Source organism: Rattus rattus, chromosome 6 (assembly GCF_011064425.1).
Source record: "Rattus rattus isolate New Zealand chromosome 6, Rrattus_CSIRO_v1, whole genome shotgun sequence".
Taxonomy (NCBI): domain Eukaryota; kingdom Metazoa; phylum Chordata; class Mammalia; order Rodentia; family Muridae; genus Rattus; species Rattus rattus.
The window spans coordinates 63,214,825-63,239,234 of record NC_046159.1 but is presented as its reverse complement, the minus strand read 5'-3'; the positions used below and the strand labels follow the sequence as shown (position 1 = coordinate 63,239,234).

Below are 24,410 nucleotides of genomic sequence, written 5' to 3'. Positions count from 1 at the left end.
ACCCACATGTACATGCACACATTCAGGTTAAGCACATGTTAAAGCTGAGGCCGTAGAGACGATTCATAAAAGTGTTAAAGAAGACTGTTGGGGCTTGTCATACGGCCTTTGTTTCATATGCATGATGCTCTGGGTTTAACACCAGCACTGCAGGAAATAATACACAGTACCATACTGACACAGGAATAAACTGTTTGTCCTGTCTAGAACAGATTGTTGAGCCCAGAAACAAGAAGTCCCATGAAATCTTAATGTGTGGTGTGGCTGCCGTGGAAAAACAATGAAAAAAAAAAAAAGATTAATGTAGTTACTGAATCATGCTAGAATGATCAGTGTTCCTTACAGGAAAAAGAAAAGTTGGATCTCTACTTTATAAAATTTAAAGGGATTAAAAACCTCAACATGAGATAAAACTTTTAGAAGAGAATATATAAGAAAAAACTTAATGACTATAGGTGAGGAGAGGGAAGGATTTCGTAAAGTCTGCTAGCTGCAAAAGACTGAATAAGCGCCACGGTGTTAAAAATCAGAATTTCTGTTTGTCAGAAGATACCGTGGAAAAAGGAGTCAGAAAAATCACACCTACAGCTCTGACCCATACAACCAGCATGGAGTTCCTGTCTGGAACACAGACTTTGTGCCGTCGTCATAATGTAGAGCACAGGGGCAGAGTGGAACGCGATGCTAATGAATCTCGGATATGAGGGAGATCGGGGAAGCAAGCCACTAACGGCACAAAGAAGATTGCACTTCCTTACAAAGCTCGAGGAAATGAAAGCAATAAAATGCTGCTTAAAGTAGTACAACTGCTCTTTAAAAGGGAGAGAACGATAAGGAAGTCCAGCATAGCAAGACTTCCTCTGCAGATGAGCAAAGAGCACACAGACATGTCAGTGCTATTAAGGGTATTCTACATCTCAAGTCTGACAAAATAATTCGTGGCTGTCTGCTTATGGTTGCGCTTTCGGGGCGTACATGGGTGCACTTAATAGGTCCTCATTTGCATATAATAAATTTTTTGTAATAGCCTTCTAGAGAATGGATAAGTAATAAATATGCCAAAACTAAACAGGCCACAGTGATCAATATACTTTGGCATCTAGACGACATCTGTCCGGGTTGACAACAGCCTGCACTGATTGGGTGTGTAAGTCTTGAAGCAGTTACAAATCAGCTTAACGAGGCTGTCAGCAAGCCTGCATTGCTCAGTCATGTACACAAGGATATCAGGTTCCTTTGCTAAGTGCTCACAAACCATCTGTTTAAAATTTCCTCCTAGAGTTTACTAGGGATCGATGTCAAGGTCCTTGGAAAGACACCCCATCTGAATGCGTTCTCAGGAAATACCGAATGTTAACAATCCAAACAAAGAAGATAGAGATTTATTGTTCCTTAGAAGATTCCAGAAAGAAGTGGGGGTCGGGGATCGGAGGGTCCCTTCTGTACTTCAAGCAGTTGTCAGACTCTGATGTCTTAGAAAACAGGCCAGATGAGCAGCTGCGTGTCGAGTTTGTCTTTGATAACTGCATTAAAGTCATTTTCCTGTGGCGTTAAGACTAAATTAGAAGCTCTGTTGTGTTTGATACCTAAAGATTTTTAACCCAGATAGACATTTGTTTCATTTAAAAAAAAAAAAAAAGCCATGGTCTCAGAAAAATAGCAACCTCTCCTTTATACTTGAATGAAGTAATAGGAATTTAGCGGCATATCTGAAATTACATGAAAATTAAGAGTTTGCTCTTGCAGGTTTGAGGAATAATCTACACACTAGAAGTTACATGCATTCAACATGTACAACTCAGAGTTTTCATAGTTCTATACACCTACAAATCATCACCCTGGTCAAGATATCAAATACTGCCGCTGTGCTCAGAGCCCCTCCTGCCTCGCTACACTCAGTCCCACCCTGTGTCCTTCCCTCCTGTACATTGGATGGCATTTTACAAAAGTAGAGTCATACAATATATATACCTTTGTGTCTGGCCTTCTTCATTCCGACACTGAGATCTGTCCGTGTTGTTTATAAAAGTTCTGATTGTTAAGTAGTAATATTTTGCATAAATGTTATATTTTGTTTAACTATTCACCTGTCAATGGGCACTCTGGTTTCCTACTTTTGACTATGAATAAAACTGGTAATAAATATCTACACACGGATCTTGCCAGGTATGTATGTTTTCATCTCTCCTGGGTCCATACCATTTATCTTTTCTCATATGTGTACTTTCAATCCATTTGTGGGTTTGTATTTAAAGTATATTGAGCCAGTCATGGTGGCAAACGCCTTTAATCTGAGCACTTCAGAGGCAGAGGCATGTAGATCTCTGAGTTTGAGGCCAGCCTGATCCACAGAATGGGTTTCAGGACAGCCGGAGCAACACAGAGAGACTCTGTCTCAAAAACTAATAATAATAATAATAATAATAATAATAATAATAAGAAGAAGAAGAAGAAGAAGAAGAAGAAGAAGAAGAAGAAGAAGAAGAAGAAGAGGAAGAGGAAGAGGAAGAGGAAGAGGAAGAAGAAGAAGGAGAGGGAGAGGGAGAGGGAGAAGGAGAGGGAGAAGAAATTTGTTGTAGATAACATATCTTTTTATTTATTCTGATAACTTCTAAGTTTTACTTGTAATGGAAGTTCGTTATTAATTACTTTAAGTATTGACTATTGATATGGTTGGTTTTAGATCTACTATTTTATTCTTTCATTTGTTAATTCTGTTTTGATTGGTCTTTTTTTCTCCTGCTTTCCTGCCTTTGAGGGGCGTTCAAATATTTGTAAGATTTGGGGATAGAGAGATGGCTCGGCAATTAAAAGTTCTTGCTGTTCTTCCAAAGGACCCAGGTTTAGTTCCTGTAGCCACATCAGGCAACTTACAACAACCTGTAACACCAGTTCCAGGGGATGTAACATTCTCTTCTGGCCTCCAAAGTCACCAGAATACAGTACTATACACACAGAGATATACACACAGACATATAAGTAATGTTTTTAATTTAGCTGGGTATGGTGGTGCATGTCTTTAATCCCAGCACTCAGGGGCAGAGGGAGGCAGATTTCTGTGAGTTCAAGGTCAGCCTGGTTTACATGGTGGATCCCAGGCCAGACAGGGCTTCATAATAAGACCTGTCTCCCTCCCCCCACCCAAAACAAAAACACAAAAGACATAAATTTAATTCTATTTTATCAATTGTAATTTAGCTATTCATTTTTGTGTCATTTTTAGTGGCTTCTCTACGGGGTTACATTACATATTTTGTCTATTCACAATCTATTTAGAGTTAACATAGGGCTTAAAATCTATTTTTAAATTTTTTATAGCATACTTAAAATTAATATAGCACTACTTCATGTGAAATGCGGAAACTTCACAATTACGTAGGTCCACTTATCCCATCTCAAGTATATATTCTACCTTTTACTTTGTATGTTTACTTTTTCGTTTGTTTTTAAAACTGGGTCTCATAGAGCCCAGACTAGCTTTGAACTCAATATACAGCTGAGGATGACCTTGAACTCCTGCCTCCTGCCTCCCGTTTCTGCCTCTCACGTTCTGAGTTCTAGGGTTATATTACACTATTGTTTATGCTGTAGTTATCATATGTGTTCAGTGCCTGTAGAGGCCAGAAAAGGGTATCAGATGCCGTGGGACTGGAGTGACAGATGGTTGTGAGCTACTCTGTGGGTGTTCTGAATGGCTCTTAATTGCTGAGCTGAATCTCCAGCTCTTGGTCTCAAATCCTGGATCCTCCATCTTTACCCATATATTTTTGCTCCTTCCAATGCCACTCATTCACTCCTGGACACCCAAGTTTCCCTTTGATATCATGTCCTTCCCCTTGAAGGACCTTGGTATCTTTTATAGTGAGGGTTCTGGCAGTGACCATTCTCACTGCTATTTATCTGACAATGTCTATTCCACCTTCATTCTTCAAGATTATTTGTCTCATGCAGAATTATAGGTTGTCTGGGATGTTTCAGTAATTTAAAGATATTCCGCTGCCTTCTGGCCATCCCTTGCTTCTCTTTAGAAATGACAGCCCTTACATCATTTTCAGCTATCTGGAAAGGATCATTTTTCTGACTGTTTTCATGAAATTGTCTTTATGTTTGTCTTGAGCAGCTTGATAATGACATAACTAAGCATAGATTTCTTCTAATTTATCCTGTCGGGAGTTCACTAAGCCTCTTTAATCTATATACTCTCCTTCCAGATCTGATCATTTACTTGTTACTCTTAAAGACTTATTTTTGGCTGGACTCAGAAATAAAAGCTCTAACCAAGGATAGCCTGCATCTTTTGGCAATCTGTTCCTGGCTTTTTTTTCTTTGCTTTCCTTCATTCTCCTGGCCAAAAGTTTAGCATATTCTGCAGTCTTCTCCATTTGGCATTTTTGTTGCAGAACAAGTGAAGTAACAAGACTGTAAGTCTTGGGTGCCTTGGTCCCAGCCTTCTTCCCTTCATCGTTCAAGAGCTTTCTGACAATGTATTGGCAGACATCATCTTCATTAAAGAGACTGAAAAGCAATAGGATTCAGCTAGCTCCTCTGATCGCCAAGCACTGAGGTACGGTAATATCTGTCAGTTTAGGAATAGCCTTCTCTCCCTTTTTGACAGTGACCAAGTTGGGAACCCAGATTAGACATCCACCAGGCATCCGTGAACAGATTTGGGCCTCCTCTTTCCATCTCTCCTTGGCCTGTAACAAGTGTGCCCCTTACTCACCAGCTGCTGCACTCGGTCAGGAGTCGAGAAACCTCGAGTTATGAGGTTTGTCATTCCCACTGCTGATTAGGACAACATAACACTTCTCCTCTTCACCCAGAGCATCAGCAGCTCCTTGTGTGCTCCTGCGCTTCTGTGTGGCTCTGTGCTTCTCGTAGAAAGTACAGAGTTGGCCTCCATCGTCCACTTCAATGTGTGTTTCTGACAGCTGGTGACTGGGAAGGAAATGCTCGGCTTCTCCTTGATTCCGCTGACCACTGAGGAGGCTCCAGGAAAAGGAGCTTGAGTCTATACGCTTCGTTTTTCTTTTTAAGACAGGGTCTCACTGTGTAGGCCTCGCTGGCCTGGAACTCAATTTGTTAACCAGACTGGCCCCAAGTCACAGATATCCATCTGCCTCTGCCTCCCAAGTACTGGGGTTATAGGGTACACCATCACGCCCTACCAAACCCATACACTTAAATCTGTAACTTAAGTTCTAAAACTTTCTACCATATTTCTTCAGATATTTTTGTGCTGTATCCTTTCTCTTTTTCCAAGTCCCTATATGTTAAACTTTTTAAAATTCTTCCACAGAGAGATCCCCCACATAGTGGTATAAACTTTAATCCTAGTACTTAGGAGAGTGAAGCAGAAAGATTCCCAAGTGTGAGGCCACCCTAGCAAGACCCTGTCTCTGTCTTAGCTGGGCATGGCTATTTAAGACTTCAAGAGACCCTGTCCCCCCAAAAAACCAAAACAAAACAAACAAAAAAAAGAAAAACAAAAAACCACAACCCAACAAAGAAAGGACTCCGTCTCAAATAACAACAACAATAATAAAATACAAAATACAGAATAAAATAAGTATGTTCCACAGAGCCTAGGCTATGTACCTGTTGTTTTTGCTGGCTGGCTGGCTGGCTGGCTGGCTGGCTGGCTGGCTGGCTGGCTGGCTGGCTGGCTGGCTGGCTGGCTGGCTGGCTGGCTGGCTTGCTTGCTTGCTTGCTTGCTTGCTTGCTTGCTTGCTTGCTTGCTTGCTTGCTTGCTTGCTTGGTATTGTTGTTCTGAGACAGGGTCTCAGGTAGCTCAGGGTCATCTTAAATTCTCTATATAGCATAAACTGACCTTGAACTTCTTATGCCCCTGTCTACACCTCTCAAGTACTAAGGTGAGCCACTACATCTGATTTTATAACGCTGGGAACAGAACCCCAGGCTTTGTGCTCACTAAGCAAGCTCTCTACGACTGAGCTATATCCCTAGCCCCTGTTCCTTTACTTTGTCCACTTTTGTCCCTTCAGGTGGATGTTTTTCCATCTGCTTTTAGGTCACTCACTTTGTCCTTCATTCTCATTCTGCTTTTAAACTCATGTGAATGTTTTTGTTTAGATCCTGTATTTTTAAATTCTAAAATTTCCATTATTATCTTTTATATTTTCTGTTTATTTCTTATATTTCCTTTTCTTATATTTCTTTTTTTTTTTTTTTTTTTTTGTTCTTTTTTTCGAGCTGGGGACGAACTCAGGGCCTTACGCTTCTAGGCAAGCCGCCACCACTGAGCTAAATCCCCCAGCCCCTCATCTTATATCTCTATTCATTGTGAACATACTTTCAATTCCTCATTGAGAATTGTTTCAATTATGTCAATTAAATTATTCAATTCAATAAAGTCTTTATCTGATAGAGTCCATATCTTTATCACGTAAAGACTTGCATTTGTGATTTGTGTTTTCTTTGGAGACTGAGTCATAGTTTTCTTTCTCTATATGCCAAAAACATTTTAGTTTTATTTTGCGAATGTTAGGTTATAGAGATTTTAAATTCTGTTACCTTGCCTTGGAGTGATTTTTGTCTGTTTTGTCAGACAATTAACTTTGTAGGCTCAGACTGCCACCCACTGCCCCTACAGTCAAATTCTCAGTCCCACTCTTCCTGTGTTTGTCTTGCTGGTTGTGGTTGTGGTTATTGTTGTTGTTGTTGTTGTTGTTGACAAGGTCTCATTTAGGTAGCCCTGGCTGCTGAGGAATTGCCTATTGTAGAGTAGACTGGTCTTTAACTCACAAAGACCTATCTGCCTGCCTCTGCCTCCTGAGGGCTGGGATTAAAGACATTTGCCATCCTCCCTGCCCTCAGTCCCATTCTTTAAGTTTAAACTCCAAGCTGTTTTCGGTTTGCCCCACATGTAAGGCAAGGGCCAGCTAGGGCCTCGGACTGAGCTCCAGCACATCATTCAGTGCTCTCTGGATCTCTGTTTTACTGGACTTCTGCCTCACTTTCTGGAGACCCTGGTTCGCCTGTCTTCTTCCCCTAACAAAGCCAGTGAAAGACAGACTCCTCTATGAAGGCTTAGCCTGGCGAGATGCTCAGTTGATAACATGCTTGCCCTGATTTTGATCTCCAGCACTCATGTTAGAAGGCCAGATGCTACCTTTGAGCTGGTGAGGTGGAGGCAGGAGGATTCCAGTAGCTCCCTGGCCTGGCCGTCAGTGAGCTACATGTTCAGAGAGAAACTCTATCTCAAAAATAAGGCAGAGAGCAGTAGAGGAAGACTGATGTTGACCTCTGGCCTCCACACATGCAAGCCTGTGGTCACACACCTGCACACACACACACACACACACACACACACACACACACACACACGTATCCACTCCCACACACAAAAACAAAAGAAAAAATTTAATTAAAATCTAAGGCAAGTTAAGGTGCTTTCTGCCAAGTGCAAAGACCTGAGGCTCCATACCCTAGTTCACTCTCCAGGACTCACTCGGGGGAAGAAGAGAACCGACTCTTGCAAGATGCCATCTGACTGCCACATGCACACCATCACACACACACACACACACACACACACACACACACACACCATCACACACACACACACACACACCCTCTCACACACACACACACACACACACACCATCACACACACACCATCACACACACACACACACACACACACACACAATCACACACATACACACACACCACACACACACACACACACACACACACACACACTTACACACACTCACACATCACACACACACACCATCACACACACACACACACACACCACCCACACACACACACACAATCACACACACACCAACACACACACACATCACACACTTACACACACACACACCATCACACACACACACAATCACACACCATCACACACTTACACACACACAATCACACACACACCATCACACACACACACACGAATGTAATTTTTGATTAATGTAGTTGGCAAGATAAAAAGCCCTATGATGTCAAAGGACAACTGAAAAGCTGGGGAAAGTCCTGGGACTTATAACAGGGGAACTGACATCTAAACACAAAGCTGCAAGTCTTAGAGGGGAATTTGTAAACACCTTTGTACCTTTGGAATTTTTATGTTTGCTTTTGAGTCACCACTTCCTCTTTTGTGAACCCAATATCCTGAAAATACTCTCCAGCGATACAAAAAAGCAGACCCAAGCAGTACAGTCACGGTCATGAAGCAGGTGTGTGCGCGCACATGTGCGTGTGCTTTGGGATTTCCTTTGGTTTCAGAGACCTTTTCGACTTTACCTTACTCGACCCAGTTCACTCTGCAAGTCTGGCGATCCAAGTTCAATCCCTGGTTCTCCAGTGAAGTTAGAGAACCGATTCCCAAAAGTCGCCCTCTGTCCTCCGCACCTTTGTGCCTTGTGCATTTGCCACACATGTGCAGCAGAGTGTACATAATAATGACGATAACTAATAAGTAAAATTTTAAATGTTTGAAGGAGGCAAGCGCAGTGCTGTGGCTGTTGGGGCCGTGCCATCAGACTCCTTTTTGTCCACCATAACCTTCCCTCTCTTCTTACCGCTGTGCCTGTGAAAACACTATTTCCCAGCCAGTTTCAACGTTTTGTTTCTAACTCTGAAAGTTGTATGTCAGCTTATATTAAATACCTTTAAGTAAATTAATGTCTGCAGGAAGAACAAAGACTTTTGTTTTGTTTGTTGTTTTTCTTTTCTCTTGTTTTGTTTTTTTGTTTTTTTCTTTCTTGTTTTCGGAGCTGAGGACCAAACCCAAGACCTTGTGCTTTCTAGGCAAGCGCTCTCTACCACTGAGCTAAATCCCCAACCCCAAAGACTTTTGTTTTTAAAACATGGTTTCTTTATGGGGCTCCGACTGCCCCCAGTACTCAGTGCCCATTCCATAGCCAAATTCACAGCAATTCTGCATCAGTCTCCCTAGTGCTGCCATTACAGGCATGTGCTACCATGAAGAATTTTTTTTTTAAAGATTTTATTCATTTATTATTTATAAGTACACTGTAGCAGTCTTCAGATACACCAGAAGAGGGCATCAGATCTCTTTACAGATGGTTGTGAGCCACCATGTGGTTGCTGGGAATTGAACTTATGACCTCTGGAAGAGCAGTCGGGTGCTCTTAACCGCTGAGCCATCTCTCCAGCCCCCCCCCCATCAAGAATTTTTAAATATCTCCTAAGACTAGTGTTTAGCAAGCCAAATAATACTCTGTTTTTCTTCTTTACTGACGTGAGGGGTTATGTGTAGAAGCCAGAACACAGCGGTATCATCCACCTCCTTTGTCTCAATTAGACTAGACTGGCTGTCCGGTGAGCCCTCCTGCCTCTGCACCACCATGCCTCCCAGTATTTTCACATGGATTCTGGGTTTGAACTCGGATCTTCATGCTTGTGAGGCAAAACCCTTACCAACTGAGCCATCTCTCCAGCGCCAGATAATACTTTAGACTTCGGCATACCTCAATCCCAACTCAGCAACTGCTTTCACCTAGGGGCTTCGTTTTTTTAAAATAAGATGAAAATAGGGGGCTGGAGAAATGGCTCAGTGGTTAAGAGCACTGGCTGCTCTTCCAGAGGTCCTGAGTTCAATTCCCAGCAACCACATGGTGGCTCACAACCGTCTGTAATGGAATCTGATGCCCTCTTCCGGTGTGTCTGAAGACAGATACAGTGTACTTATATATAATAAATAATTTTTTAAAAAAATAAGATGAAAATAGGGCCATTAAGAACTTTAGTTAGGATATATTTCTTCCAATTTAGGCCACATGCTTCACTAAAAACAAAAAAGTAAAAGAAATGGCCCAGCTTCTGAGTGTCTAAAATGTTCACATCTTTGTAGACTTCCAAGAGGCAACTTTTCAATCCTAATTCCCAAGATTACTTCAAAGTCTGCAATGCTTCCAGGTGTCCAGCGTCCTTATTTCATACTCGATGGTCTCTCAGCCTGGGATCGCTCTCATCTCCAGCTTACAGTACTAGTTACTTTCCTGTTGGTGGATAAAATACCATGACCAACGCAATGTATGAAAGCTTGTTTGGGCCTCTGGTTGCAGAGGGGGCAGAGTTCATAATGCTGGGGAACAGCAGGCAGCAGGCGGCAGGCAGCAGGCAGGCAGGCAACAGGCGGCAGGCAGGCAGGCAGCAGGCGGCAGGCGGCAGGAGCTGGAAGCTGAGAACCTCATCCACATCTTCAGCCACAAACATAAAGCAAAAGGAGCAAACTGGCTGTCGGGCCAGGCCTTAAGTTCTTCAAGCCCATTCCCAGTGATACACCTCCTCCAGCACCCATGTGTATGGGCTTCGGCAGACATATGCATGCACATGGAACATAGACATACTTTGAGGTACACACTCACACGCACACGCGCACACACACAAAGTATTTCTAGAACATACACTTCAGCTGTGTGACCTTGCTTCAGGGTTTACCTACTGCTGTAGGCATTACCTGATTTTCAATATCCAGAGTTCGGTGAAAGCTGTCACTGCTCGTGGCCACTAGAGAGCAGAGTAAGTCCACACGTAGGCTGTGAATGTCGCTTCCTGTGGCTACAATGACTCAGGCAAGGCTCTCTAATGTTTGGCTGTGTAGTTTCACTCTGGCACCCTGTTTCATCAGATAATCGTGCCTTGCTTTCTGGGAGGAACTCTTCTTCAGTATCTGAGAACAGTATCTCCTTTCCGACTCTCTGGTTTAGCCCCTTTAGCTCTGTTTCTGAGGAAGACTGCAGTAGGTGCTGCTGTTCCTAACCCAGTAAAGCAGAAGCCAAGGAGGATGACCTAGCAAAAAAAAAAAACAGTTTGAAGGAAAAGGAAAGTTCTTCTTTTGCCTGTGAGATTGAATCCCTCTGTAGATGGGAGAAGAGTAAAAGAGCAGGGCGTGTGGCACAGTTACTAGCGTGCTTGCTTGCTTTACATGCGTGAAGCCCCGGGTTTGACCCTCAGCACCACATAAACTGTCCGGTAGGCCAACCCTTATCATCCCCACACTTGGGAAATGGAGGCAGGAAGACCAGAAGTTCAAAGTCATCCTTGTCTACAAAATGAGTCTGAGGCCAGGTTGGCCCACAGGAGACCCTGTTTCATCTCCCTTCAGCGAGATAAAGAAATGGAAGAGAAGGAAGGGGAGGAGGGCAGTAGTTGACCTACTGCATGCTGTTCTTAAACAACTGCTTCATGATAACTAGGAAATAGGTTACAGTGTCCCCGCCCCTCCCCAGAGCACACAACTAACACTATCCAAGCCACCATGCAAGTCCTGATCTTTCCACTAAACTGCCTTTCATAAACTCGGGGAAAGAGAGCCTTCAGAAGAAATAAATTAACAAGTATGATTAATACTGCGTAAACGAAGCTCCCAGTAGCTACTAATTAAAGACAGACAGGGAAAGATCATTTAAGCATAGCTCCTGGACAGCGTTCTGAGTCGAATGCTGGAGGAGGCGCAGGCCGCGGATTAACAGAGTAATAAAAGCCCTAAGGAAGGAAGGAAGTCATGTGACAAGGAGACTAACTTAGCTGAAGCAGAAGAGCCACAGGAAAAGCGATGGGAGTAACAGGCCTTTGCCAAGGCCGCAAACTGGGGGATGGGCAGGATGTACGTGAAAAGAAGCCTACATCTAAATGGGGAAGGTCAACCGCGCTCCCAGCTAACAACAGTGACAACACAAAGTATAAAATGAGATGCCTGCCCCTCCCCCGTCACCTACAAATGCAGGGTGGGTCAGGACATGTACAGGCAGCATTTGAACTTGATCTTGAAAAATAGGGTGTCAGTGGGTGGCAATGGAAGGAACAGCCTGGGCCATCACGGAAGGTGGAGGCTCCGAAGTGTGATGGCTCCAAGGTTCCAAGAAGAGGAGGCGACAGTGGAATCCAGCCTGAGTCCTTCGGAAGAGCAGCCAGTGCTTGTCCCTGAAAGGAAGCCTTTCCTTCTGAGACAGCAAAATAAAGATTCAAACCTGAAGCCCAGCACCTCTACGGAGACGACATGAGAATGTCTTCAAATGAGAAAATTCTGCTGTCACTCTTCCCAGAGGTGTGAGTTAAGAGATTAGATGGGCGTTGGAGGGAGAGCAGGCTCAGGACCCAGGGGTGAGTCTTGACAATTCCCAACACTCACAAGGTGGCTCACAACCACTGTAACTCCAGTTCCAGGGAGCCTGATGCCACACAGGGTCCCCAGACATGCATGCAAGCAAAACACCTATACACATAAAAATAAATGAATTAAAACTTCTAAAAGGCTAGAAACACTAACAACAAAGTGTTGCCTGCCTGGCTCATCTGAAGAGTGAGGCAGGGCGTTCTCCATCGTAGAACACGTACCAGGTTCAAGAGTCCGCTCCTCAGAGCCGTTTCGCCTGCACCCTCTCAAACATGTAGCTTGCCAACCTCAGAGCTAATGGAAAAGCCGAATATTTTAGAAAAGGAATTGTCACTGCCATAATCAACAGGAACAGAGGTGACATCCACATCTCTGCCTCTGGGACACATCCAGGAGCCATCCTTAGAGACGGTCCCTGCATCCTGTTGCCTCCTCTCTTTGCCCTCCATTTCTGGTGAGTTTTCTTGCTACCCATTCTCTAAGCCATGACAAAACCATCAGTAAAGCTACTGCAAAACCTTGCGACTTGCACATCAGCCTTGTGTGTGACGTCATGCTTACCTTTTGTTCTAGTTTTAGCATATTTGCTGCTAAACTTTTTCCCTTCATTTTTTTTTTCTTTTACCCCCTTTTAAAAGATACGGTTTCACTGTGTTTCTCTGATGCACCTCGAAGTCTCTATGTGAAACAGGCTGGCTTTGAACTCACAGAGATCCACCTACCTCTGCCTCCTGTATGCTGGGTAAAGCATGGACCACCACACCAGCTTCAGTCCCTTCTTTTTTTTTTTAAAGCATAATTTATTTATTTATTTTATGTATATGAGTAGTACACTCTAGCTGTCTTTAGACACAACAGATGGTTGTGAGCCACCATGTGGTTGCTGGGAATTGAACTCAGGACCTCTGGAAGAGCAGACAGTGCTCTTAACCTCTGAGCCATCTCTCCAGCACTAGTCCCTTCTTCTTAACAGAACTGCTTTTCCTTGGTCTCACCATTCCAAGTTAGGTTTGTAGTTTTAATTACTTTAGAAAACCCTTTTTGTTCTTGTTGCTGTTGATGATGATGATGATGATGATGGTGGTGGTGGTGGTGATGATGATGATGATGATGATGTTTCTAGGTTCTTAATATGAATGATGATGTCTTGTCCCCTCCTGTTACCCATCATGGGAGTTTCCAATCTTCTACCCTTTATGTTTATGGCTTCGACACTCTCATTTTATTTATTTATTTATTTATTTATTTATTTATTATTTTTACTTTATGTTTATGAATGTTTTGTATGTACACGCACCATATGTGTGCCTGGGGAAGTCGGAGGGTGGCCAGCTGTATTCCCCAGAACAGGAGTTACAAGCAGTTAATAGCCAAGTGTAGGTGTGGGGAATTGAACCCAGGTCTCCTGAAAAAAAGCAGTGAGTGCTCCTAATCACTGAGCCACCTCTCCAGCCCCTCAATTCCATCTCTCTAGCTCTATCCTTGCCCTCATGCTTTTATAGTTCTTCTGCCTCACTAAGAACAAGCTACTCACCCATTCCCAAACGTGTAACTCGGGTCAGAGTTCAAAGGCTTAGAAAGAAGAAGAAGAAGCTCTCAGGTGTTTGCCCACGTTATCTCCAGTTGATCCACATTAGTTTTTTACAATCCTTCTTTGGCAGTATCTTGTGCTTATTATTATATACCATAAAACACAATGGAGCAGTTGGGAATTTGAGAAGGAATGTTCAAGAATGCTGCTTTTAAATTTCCACAGGGACAGAGAGTTGTGTGTCCCTGATGAAATGAACGAAACAGCTAGTAATGAATGAGTCTACATAACTATTTAGCAGAGTTGATCATGCTGGCCAGAAAGGGGGGGGGGTGTATTTGCTCTCCCCGTTGGCTGCAGGGTAAGTCCTTGAATGAGATGTGAAGTCATCTCACTCCCTGCACCTCCTGTGTTGGAGCCAGCACCATGGACTGAACCTTCTTTGTTCTTGAGGCGGAGAAGTCTGCCACCTCTACCAACTTGTCCTCAGGAATGTCGTTCTAGAAATAAACCGCCTGGCATTCCGTGAGTCACACACAGACGTTAATTCATTTGAACCACTGGCTTTTCTTAGGCCCTTTGTATTCCGATGGACCCTCAGGGTTTCTCCTCAGCTCTTCCCTCCCGTCCTCTGTCCATGCCTCCTCCACTACTTTCTCTCTGGCTTTCCCTGACATTTATGTAGAAGCAGACCCCAGCATCCAAGGTAGAACTGGCTGAATCCAGAAGTGCCCCAGGAAAGCCTGTTAACTCACCTACTCAGAGCCTCTAATCACGCACCAGCCTAGCCCCTCCTCTTTGATGCCAAGCACACTTGTGAGACAGTGTACCAATGAGAAACTTCGTAATCTGTTCGGTAGGGCCAATACAATAGTTCATCTTTTTTCTTTTAAATGTTCAGATTAATTTTAACAGAGGTAATAATTAAACACATTTTCACTATAAATGGTAACATAGAACTGATATGTCTCTTGTTAATAACTAACCAGCATGGCTGTGTAATTTTTCATAGCTTTTATATTCTAGAATATTTTTGCTGTTTCCTAAAGATTTATTTTATTTATTTGGGGTGTGTGTGTGTGTGTGTGTGTGTGAGAGAGAGAGAGAGAGAGAGAGAGAGAGAGAGAGAGAGAGAGAGAGACTGAACTCTGGTCCTTTGCAAGAACCACAAGCAATCTTAACTTTTGAGTCATCTCTCCAGCACCCTAGAATATTTCAAAACAGAAATACTCAATTAAGATAAATGTAAATAGGGGCTGGAGAGATGGCTCAGTGGTTAAGAACACTGACTGCTCTTCCAGAGGTCCTGAGTTCAATTCCCAGCAACCACATGGTGGCTCACAACCATCTGTAATGGGATCTGATGCCTTCTTCTGGTGTGTCTGAAGACAGCTACAGTGTACTCATATACATTTAAAAAAATCTTTTTTTAAAAAAAAGATAAATGTAAATAATATAGGAATGTGAATTAAAAGGGAATGTGTCTCAGAACCCTGCCCATTTCTGCTCCCCAGCAGCTAATAGCTGGATGGCAGCCTTTTGGACCTTTATAATAGGTGCATGTGCACACTCATGGGTGCACCTTGCATGTGCACACTCATGGGTGCACTTTGCATGTGCACACTCATGGGTGCACTTTGCATGTGCACACTCATGGATGCGTGTTTGCAGATAGTTTTATGTTCATACAAATGAGATCATATTACTCCTTTCTAAATTTCAGTGTTGTTAATTTTAGCTTCAAATTGCTAATGATTGCATAGTACAAATCAGTCTGAGTGTGTCATAATTTATTTAAACATTCCTCTGTTGATGGCCACTAACTAGACTTGCTTCCTGTTTGGAGTTTCATTGTTGGGATGACAATGCTGTGCTGAAGGTCTTTGTATAAATCTCTTGTGTACGCTCCAAGAATATGTCTAGGACAGATATTAGCATATACAGTTGATGTGTCAGAAGATAGGCATGCTTAAAGTTCACACTTTTCAAAATTTATAATCCCAGGAATTGGAAAGATAGGTAGGAGGCCCATGACACATTCAAGGTCTGGTCTACACAGTGAAAGCCAGGCCAGCAAAGCTACATAGCATAACTCTATCTCAAAAAAAATGTTTAATTAAAAATTAAACTCTTGGGTTGGGGATTTAGCTCAGTGGTAGAGCACTTGCCTAACAAGCACAAGGCCCTGGGTTTGGTCCCCAGCTCCGAAAAAAAAAAAGAAAAAAAAATTAAACTCTTGCCAGCCAGGCAGTGGTGGCACATACCTTTGATCCCAGCACAGGGAGGAAGAGGCATGTAAGCCTCTTTATTATTTTTTATTATCTTATTTATTTATCTCTGAGTTCGAAGCCACCCTGATCTACAGAGCAAGTTTCAGGACAGCCAAGGCTACATAAAGAAACCCTGTCTCAGAAAAACCAAATAAATAAATAAATAAACAAAGAAACAAATGAACACTTATCTGAGTGTGGTAGTGCATGCCTTTAATCCCAGCTCTTGAGAGGTAGAGGCAGGTTGCTCTGAGAGTTCAAAACCAGCCTGAGATCCAGGACAGCCAAAGGTCCACAGTTAGACCTGTCTCAATAATAATAATAATAATAATAATAATAATAATAATAACAGCAATAATAATAAAAAATGGCTCAGCACTTGCTGCTTCCTAGAGGTCCCGAGCTCACTTTCTCAGCACATAAGTCAAGCATCTCACAACCATCTATAACTCTAGCTCAGGGGGTCACATGCACCCCTGCATACCTGCATAGAGAGCACATAATTAATGTAGCTCACAGGTAGCTCACAGCCACCATCTATAACTCCACTTCCAAGGCACCTAACACCCTCTTCTGTCCTCTGTGGGTGCCAGGCCCATTTGTGGTACGTAAACATACATGCAGACAAAATCCCCAAACACATAAATAACTTTTTTTAACACTTTTATAGTCACTGTACTATTTTATGTGTTCAAGTCTTTTGCCTGCAAGCATATATTTGGACCACACACATGCCTGGTGCCTACTGAGGTCCAAAGAGGTGTTGATCCCTTGGGACTTGAATTACAGATGGCAGTGTGCCACCGTGTGGGTGCTGCTTTCAAACCCAGATCCTCTGCAAGAACAAGTGTTCTCAACAGCTGAGTCATCTCTCCAACCCCAACACATAAACAATTTTCAACTAAAATGAATCTATGTTTAAATAATTATAAAGATTTATTATTTTTTTACTTTTAATTACATCTGTTTGCATGTGTGAGTACAGGTATCGTCGGGGTTTAGACGAGACAGCAACAGATCCCAGGAGCTGGAGTTACAGGAAGTTGTGTGCCAAATAATATAGGTGCTAAGAACTGAACTCAGGTTCTCTGCAAGAGCAGTCAGGACTTAATGGTTCAGTCATCTTCCCAGCCTCTCCTGGGGCAGGGGGACTTTAAATAAATAAATAAATAAATATTACGATTTTAAAAAACCCACTTTAACCACTATTTTCCTTTCTTCTGCAGAGAGTTCCATCCTGGAAGCTGACATTGTCCTTGAGACTCTGGACAACGATGTGGTCAGCATGGAGGTCTTCTTCAAAGCCTGGCTGCATAACACTGAAACTGACCAGGAAAACATCCACCTTTTTCTTACTCCACAGAGTCTTCCTCCTTCTTCCAGAGCCAAGGACAATCCAAGTACACAACCCCTGAAAAGATAGACTCTGTAGGCTCAGAATATCCTTGTCTGGGGTTAGAATTCTGGATAACTCTACAGAGGGAGCAAAACACAAATAATGGGTTTGGGTGAGAATTGGGTGAAGCTGTCTGGTGATGGCAGAAAGTTCTCAAGAGTGATCATCCCAGGCACCCCGGGCCAATAGTGATGAGGCAAAGTCTTTGAAGCCGCAGTGATAAGACAATGGCTAGACCATGTAACAATACAGACAAGCAAGCATTGTTCTCAATATTTGCACTCAATATGGTAGGCATCATTGGTACTCTAACTTAAAAGATTCTTTTACCTTGATAATACCAACGCTGCCTGTGGTGAGAAGAATCAATAAAGGTCTTCTCACTGGGGCTCGAGAGATGGCTCAGTGGCTAAGAGTACTTCTTGTTCTTGTGGAAAACCTAGAATCAGGTCCCAGCACCCACACAGAACTCACGAGCTCTTATAAACCCAGTTCCAGGGGATCTGACATCTTCTTCAGGCACTGGCCCCATGTATGACACACACATGAAGACAGAAAAACACACGTAAAATAAGAATAAAATTCTTAAAAATCTCTCCAGGTAGGCATCAAATTGAGGAAAATTGCAAGAACTCAGAAGCAAGCTCCGCGTGGCCGTCTGGCCATTGCACAAATCACCATCCCTTTCTCACAAGGACCCAGTGTTCACAGGCTTGCACGTTTGCCATCGATATTCAAACCAGATATATATATGTGTGTGTGTGTGTGTGTGTGTGTGTGTGTGTGTGTGTGTGTGTACATATATACGTATATATGTGTGTGTGTGTGTGTATATATATATGTATATATTAACACCTTTGTAGCATCAAGGAGTCCTAGGGTAGAGGCAGGAGAAGCAGGAGTTCAAGGTCATTTCCAACTACTAGCAAAGTAAAAAAGGCCAATCTGGGCTGCAAGAAATCCTGTCAAAAAAAGTTAAATTAAAAAAAAAAAAAAAAAAGGCTTAATAGGGCAGCGTGACATACACTAAGAGTAGTCTAGCTCAGTACCAATGTATGCACTCCTGACGTCATACCTCCACTGTGCTCTGAGGCATTATACTCAGTCCAATACTCAGGTTCCTTCCAGGGCATTAAAATAAGCTATTTGGGGGTTGGGGATTTAGCTCAGTGGTAGAGCGCTTGCCTAGGGAAGCGCAAGGCCCTGGGTTCGGTCCCCAGCTCCAAAAAAAAAAAAAAAAAAAAAAAAAAAAAGCTATTTCAGGAACTTGTGCCTCCCACAGCCACTGACGGCCCCTAGAAGAGCCCAGAGGAAAACAGTAGCAGTCAGCTGACTCTCTGACTTCCGCTTTCCTGCTCTTCCTTCATCTGACCAGCACGCTTGCCAAAGCCACAGGGAAGCAGCAGAGGCAAGATTTCCTAATGTGAAACCCAAGGGCCTCTGCATATTTTACTATTTGCTGCTTCACCAAGGACGAGTGTTCTTCTTGAATGGGCAAACCAGACCTCTCGCTGTGAGACAACAGCCCAGTCAGTCCAGCAGTAAAGCAAGGAACAATCATGTCAGGCTCAGACAATAAGTAAACTCTTCAGAGCAATAGTTAGACCACAGGTTGCAGATTTGCCTTTACCTCCTCAAACCAAGCTCGCTTTCTTCTTCCCATCCCCCCTACTTCCTCCTGACCCTTGCCTGCTCAGTGAATATAAAGTAGAAGCAATTGTTGTTTCTTAGTGACATAGCCTGAGGTAACTTGTAACCCGGTCTCTTCTCTAACTCCCCTTTTACTGTAGTATGTCTGAAATGTGATCTCCAAGAGCGATTTCTCAGCCCGTCCCTGCTTCCTGGTACAGCCGATAGCATGTCGAGAATAGATGACCCCAAAGGAGACATCAGCACGATCTACCAGATGGCCTCCCTGTCGTCAGACTCTCCATACAAGCTGCAAGTGATCAAGTATGCTTTGAGGAAGCCTCGCCAGGCTAAGCTGTTCTTACTGTTTCTGCGGCCTGGGCACGCAGAGATTCAGATTATATCTCTGTGGTCCGGCAGCAGTGGCCAATAGCACTTACAAGCTTGCCATGAGAAAAGTAAGGTTGGGCTCCTGAGCAAGTGGAAACCAGAGGAGCAGACACAGACTTGCTACATAAGGCAAGAATTGGAAACATGGCCTCTGAGTGCAGAGAAAGGCCAGGTTGATACAAAAGTGGCCAACCATCCAATAGATGTTTGTCAAAAGCCTGCTAGGATTAGTACAGGAATGGACCCTTCAAGGGGGAAGGGGTATCAAGATCCCCACTCCAGCCCTTCCTCTACTCTAGGTACTAGAATTATTGCTTCAGAGGACCCAGCTCTCAAGCAGAACAGGGATGGCAAAACCCAACTTTGCTGCTTTCTAGTTCTTACTCTAAGGCCCCAAGTGAAGGCTGCCGAGCTCTGAAAACTTTCAGTGTGCAGATCTGATCACACACTGTGTAGTTTACACAGCCCGATCCGCAGTACCACTAAGGAAGTCTTTCTTTTCCAGGGCTCTGAAATCTAGTGGGATCTGTGAGTCCCTGACCTATGGACTGCCCTTCATCCTCAGACCCACAAGTTGTTGGCAGCTGGACTGGGATGAGCTGGAAACCAATCAACAACATTTTCATGCCCTGTGTCACTGCTTGCTGGTGAGTGCTCTACCCCGGGGAAGAGAGCTCACACAACAACTAGAGAAAAACAGCCACTAACACTCTTCCCTAACCCGGACCTGCATCAACCCTGGAAAGGGTGGAAACCCTAGAAATACTCTGAAATTCACAGTGAATATAATGTTGCCTCTGTTAGATGAGCCCAAAGGAGCCATTAGTTCACTACCAGATCACTTTTCTGGCATCAGCCTATAACAAGCTGACCAACTGATCTAGTGTGATACAAAGAACCTCCCCACTCCGTACAAATGCTACTGTCTATAGACTTGCTCTGTTTGTTTTGTGTGTGTATGTGTAGGGGGTGGAGCACAAGTGCCATGGCACAGATCAGAGGACAACGTTTTGGAATCAGTTCTATCCCTTGGTCATATGGTCCTAGAGACTGAACTCGGGTTGTCAGATTTGGCAGCAATCAACTTTACTGAGCACACCACTTCCCCAGGCCCGGGTGCTGCTCTTACTGACTCCATGGCTAGAAGCCCAGGGATTCATTTCTTATCTCTAAGTGTCAGGTAGAAGTCAGTTTAGGGGTAGCAGTTACAAGTGTGAACAAAAAAGGAATTCTGCTTGTATGAAGAATGCTTCCTGAACTCAGCCATAACTCTTTATTTTATAACCTTTAAACAGGAGTAATGATGCTTTAAAATGTACCTCCTTTTGGACTTAGGTGGTAAAAGTGCTTGCCACATAAGCCTGTAGATCTAAGTTCAAACCCCAGATCCACCATGGAGAATGAAAACACACCCAGGAAACTGTCCTCTGGCCTCCACTCATGCACAGTGGCACATTTGTAGCCACACTCACACACAAATATTGTGTACACACACACACACACACACACACACACACACACGAATAACAATGAATGTTCTAAGCCCTGGAGCCTTCACTGTACTGGTTATCAGAACAGTCTCTGGTCCTGACCCATGCCAGCCATTTCGTTGAACCCTAGATTTACATTCAGTGATGACTTAATGGATATATCCATTTCCTCTGTAATGGGTGAGACAGAAATATATATAATAGACTAATAGTATTGAAGTCACGATTAGAAAAATACAGCAGAGAACTATTTGTAGGCATATATAACCAATTAGAGCTCAGCGCAGGATGGATGTGATGAGGATGAAGTATCCAACAGGGGCTTGGCGCCTGACTTGAACATCAAGATGTCAGTCCTTGGAACAGAAGCAAATCAAAACAAAACAAAAACACATGAACGGAAAATTAATGTGGCTCGCCCAACTCCACACGGTTACCTTCTGACCCTACACATGGGCTGTGGCACCCACACCCACACACAAATTATACACTCAGACTAACAATAAATACTTGTAAAAAGAAAACCAGTGAGGGACTAGAGAGGCGAATTTGCAGTTAAGAGAGCTTACTGCTCTTGCAGAGGACCCAGCTTTAGTTCCCAGCATCCACATCAAACGGCTCACGACCTCCTGTGATTCCAGTTCCGGGGCTCTGATCCCTTGGTCTGGTCTCCACTAACAAACACGGCATGCATGTATACATGCATACACACATACACACGCATGCAAACACACACACACACACACACACACACACACACATTCAAACCCACATGCATACACATAATTTTTTTTTCAAAAAGGAAAGGAAAAAAGCCAAATGTGGCAGTACTTGCCTTTAATTCCAGCACTTAGAAAACAGGCAAACTGATCTCTGCAAGTTCAAGACTAGCCTGGTCTACATTGCAAGTGCTAGGCCAGCCAGAACTATATATAGCATGAGACTCTGTCTCAAAAACCTAAAAAAGAAAAAAGGAAAAAAAGAAAATTAACACAACACTTAAATTGAAATAAAATAATTGAAAAGTGAATCCAAGGACAAAGTACTGAATACATACTTGACCTAGTGCTGGAGAGAAAACACTGAATTTAAGAGCACATGCTGCTCTTCCAGAGGACCTGAGTTCAATTCCCAGTACCCGAATGTCCTGCTCACAACCATCTGTAACTCCAGTGAGAGCCAACAGCTCTGTTCTGCACAGATAGCTGCTCTCATCTGCCCCTACCCACACATACATAGCTAAAAATAAAATACATCTTATAGAAAACAAAGGTTTGACCAAAGTGGACCAGAGTAAAAAACATGCGTCACTCAGGTTTGACTGAGGTAGACCACAATGACAGACATGTGTCACTCATGAGTGACAGGCACAAAGGAAAGGGCAGCACAGCACTGTCTTTCGCTGTCAGAAGCAGGCTTCTTTTCCTGTTTCTTTTGGTGTCCACCCACTGAGTTCCTGTTTCCAGTCTGAAGAACGGCCACTCCTCTTTGCAGAGCGGAGGCAACAGATCAATGGGTTCTGTGACTGCCCCTCAGCTCAGTTTACTAAGTTCTCCACCCACTTCCTCAGGGTCTCTGAGAGGATCCATCACTCAGCAAGCATTTCTCCCAGTGCCTTAGTAACCCTTTTCTTTTCTTTCTGACATATTGGAGGTTGAACCCAGGATTTCACATATGCCAATCAAATTCCTAGCCCTACCCCCGTTCTATATCCCCAGACTTCCATTTGTGTGTGTGTGTGTGTGTGTGTGTGTGTGTGTGTGTGTGTGTGTGTGTGTGTATTTATTCTGAGACAGTTCTCATTTTAAGTTACCCAGGGACTTGAACTTAATCTGCAACCCAAACAAGCCTTGAATCCAAGACCTTCCTATCTCCACCTCCCTGGTCCTGCTTGTTTTGTTTTGTTTTTTGTTTTTGTTTTTGTTTTTAAGGCTGGATCTATTGTAGCCCAGGTTAATTTTCTTGAACTTGCTATGTAGCCGAGGATAACCCCTCTGCTTTCTGACCACTCGTATTATGGACAGGTACCGCCACACCTGGTTCAGTGTGGGATTTTGTTTCATTTTTGTTTTTTGAGACAAAGTCTCTCTATTATGTAGCCCTGGCTGTTCTGGAACTCACTTTGTAGACCAGGCTGGCCTCAAACTCACTAAGATCCACCGGCCTCTACCTGCTGAGTACTGGGATTAAAGGTGTGCACCACTGTGCCTGGCTAATATGTGATATTTTAGACATTATCATTTTAACACATTTTCCTGAAAATGTACACTCTCCACCACTCTTGCAGGATTATTGCCCAAGAAAATGAGATAAAGATACACACAAACAAGATGTTCGTCTCGGTGTCGTTTACAGTGGTAGGAAATTAGAAACGACTTAATGTCCTAAAATAGCGGAATGGATGCCCAAGTTGGCTTTTTGTCAACTTGACACAAGCTAAAGGTATCTGGGAAGAGGGGACCTCAACTGAGAAAATGCTTTCATAAGACTGGTAGGCTGCCATAGGGCAGGTCCGCAGGGCATTTTCTTGATGTGGGAACCACCACCACCACCTCCTCTGGGTAGGTGTATTGTAGGATATTTGATCACACTGTGAACCCAGAGGTTGCTATTTACTGGGAAAAAAAACTGATTTTAGTTGTGGTGTGGCTCAGCCTTAGGACACACGTTTAATCCAAGAGCTTTCTGATTGAATATTGTAAATAAAGTCAACCATGGGTCAAGAGGCAGAACAATCAGCTGACAGGAAGTGAACATAGGATTATTAAGAAAAAAACCATAGCCCATAAGAGGGAGGACAGATAGAGAGACGCACAGGAAGTAGAAAGGACAGGTATTTGATTTGAAGGAGGTTTTTGAGACAGCATGAAAGAGGAGTTCTTCTGGGATGTGGACTGAGGAGGAAGGTCAGCTGGGTGCTTTCTCTGCCTCTCTGAATTAGCAAGCTTTCACCCCAACATCCGGTCCCCAATTCCCAAGTCTTCATTAGTAAAATCAAACAATTGATTTTAAATCAAACAATTGATTTAAAAAAAAAACTACATAGGTGGTCCTGAGTTTTATTTAAAAAAAAAAAAAAGGTAGTCTGAGCAAACCATAGCGAGCTTCTTCTGTGCTCTCTGCTCTAGTTCCTGCCCCGAGTTCATGCCTTGAGGTCCTGACTTGGCTTCCTCTAATGACAGACAGCTGAAACAAGCCTTTGCCTCCCAGTGTTGCCGTTGGACATGGTTTTGATCCTCCCTTTGCTCACGATGTAGGCTTCTGTATTTCACTGGGCTAGAATAGAGTCTGGCCATTCATAAAGGCTCCTTGTTCTCCTTTTACATTTGTTTGTGTGTGTGCTTTGGTAAGTAAGAGGTTTCTGTGCCATAACATGCATGGGAGTTAGGGGACAGCCTTCAGGGGTCCGTTCTCTCCATTCACCGTGTGGATGGTGCTACCGTTTTCTCAGCCCTGACTGTCCCACCACTGCATTAAATACTGCTCTCCTAGTGGGGGGAGGGGCAGGTCAGTCTTCACGATCTGCATCCACACTTTTGAATGACACCTTCTTGGAGTGATCTAGTGTGAGAGAGAAAAG

The 24,410-nt window shown here is 43.4% G+C and overlaps 1 protein-coding gene across 1 annotated transcript in view; it reads left to right on the top strand.

Moving 5' to 3' along the window:
* M1ap (meiosis 1 associated protein) overlaps nt 1–24,410 on the top strand; it is an 81,690-nt gene that overhangs the window by 36,742 nt on the left and 20,538 nt on the right. The window contains exons 4-6 of the mRNA XM_032905101.1: nt 17,152–17,325; nt 19,112–19,274; nt 19,846–19,987. Of these exons, the coding sequence (XP_032760992.1) occupies nt 17,152–17,325; nt 19,112–19,274; nt 19,846–19,987 (479 nt within the window). The remainder of the gene's footprint in view (nt 1–17,151; nt 17,326–19,111; nt 19,275–19,845; nt 19,988–24,410) is intronic.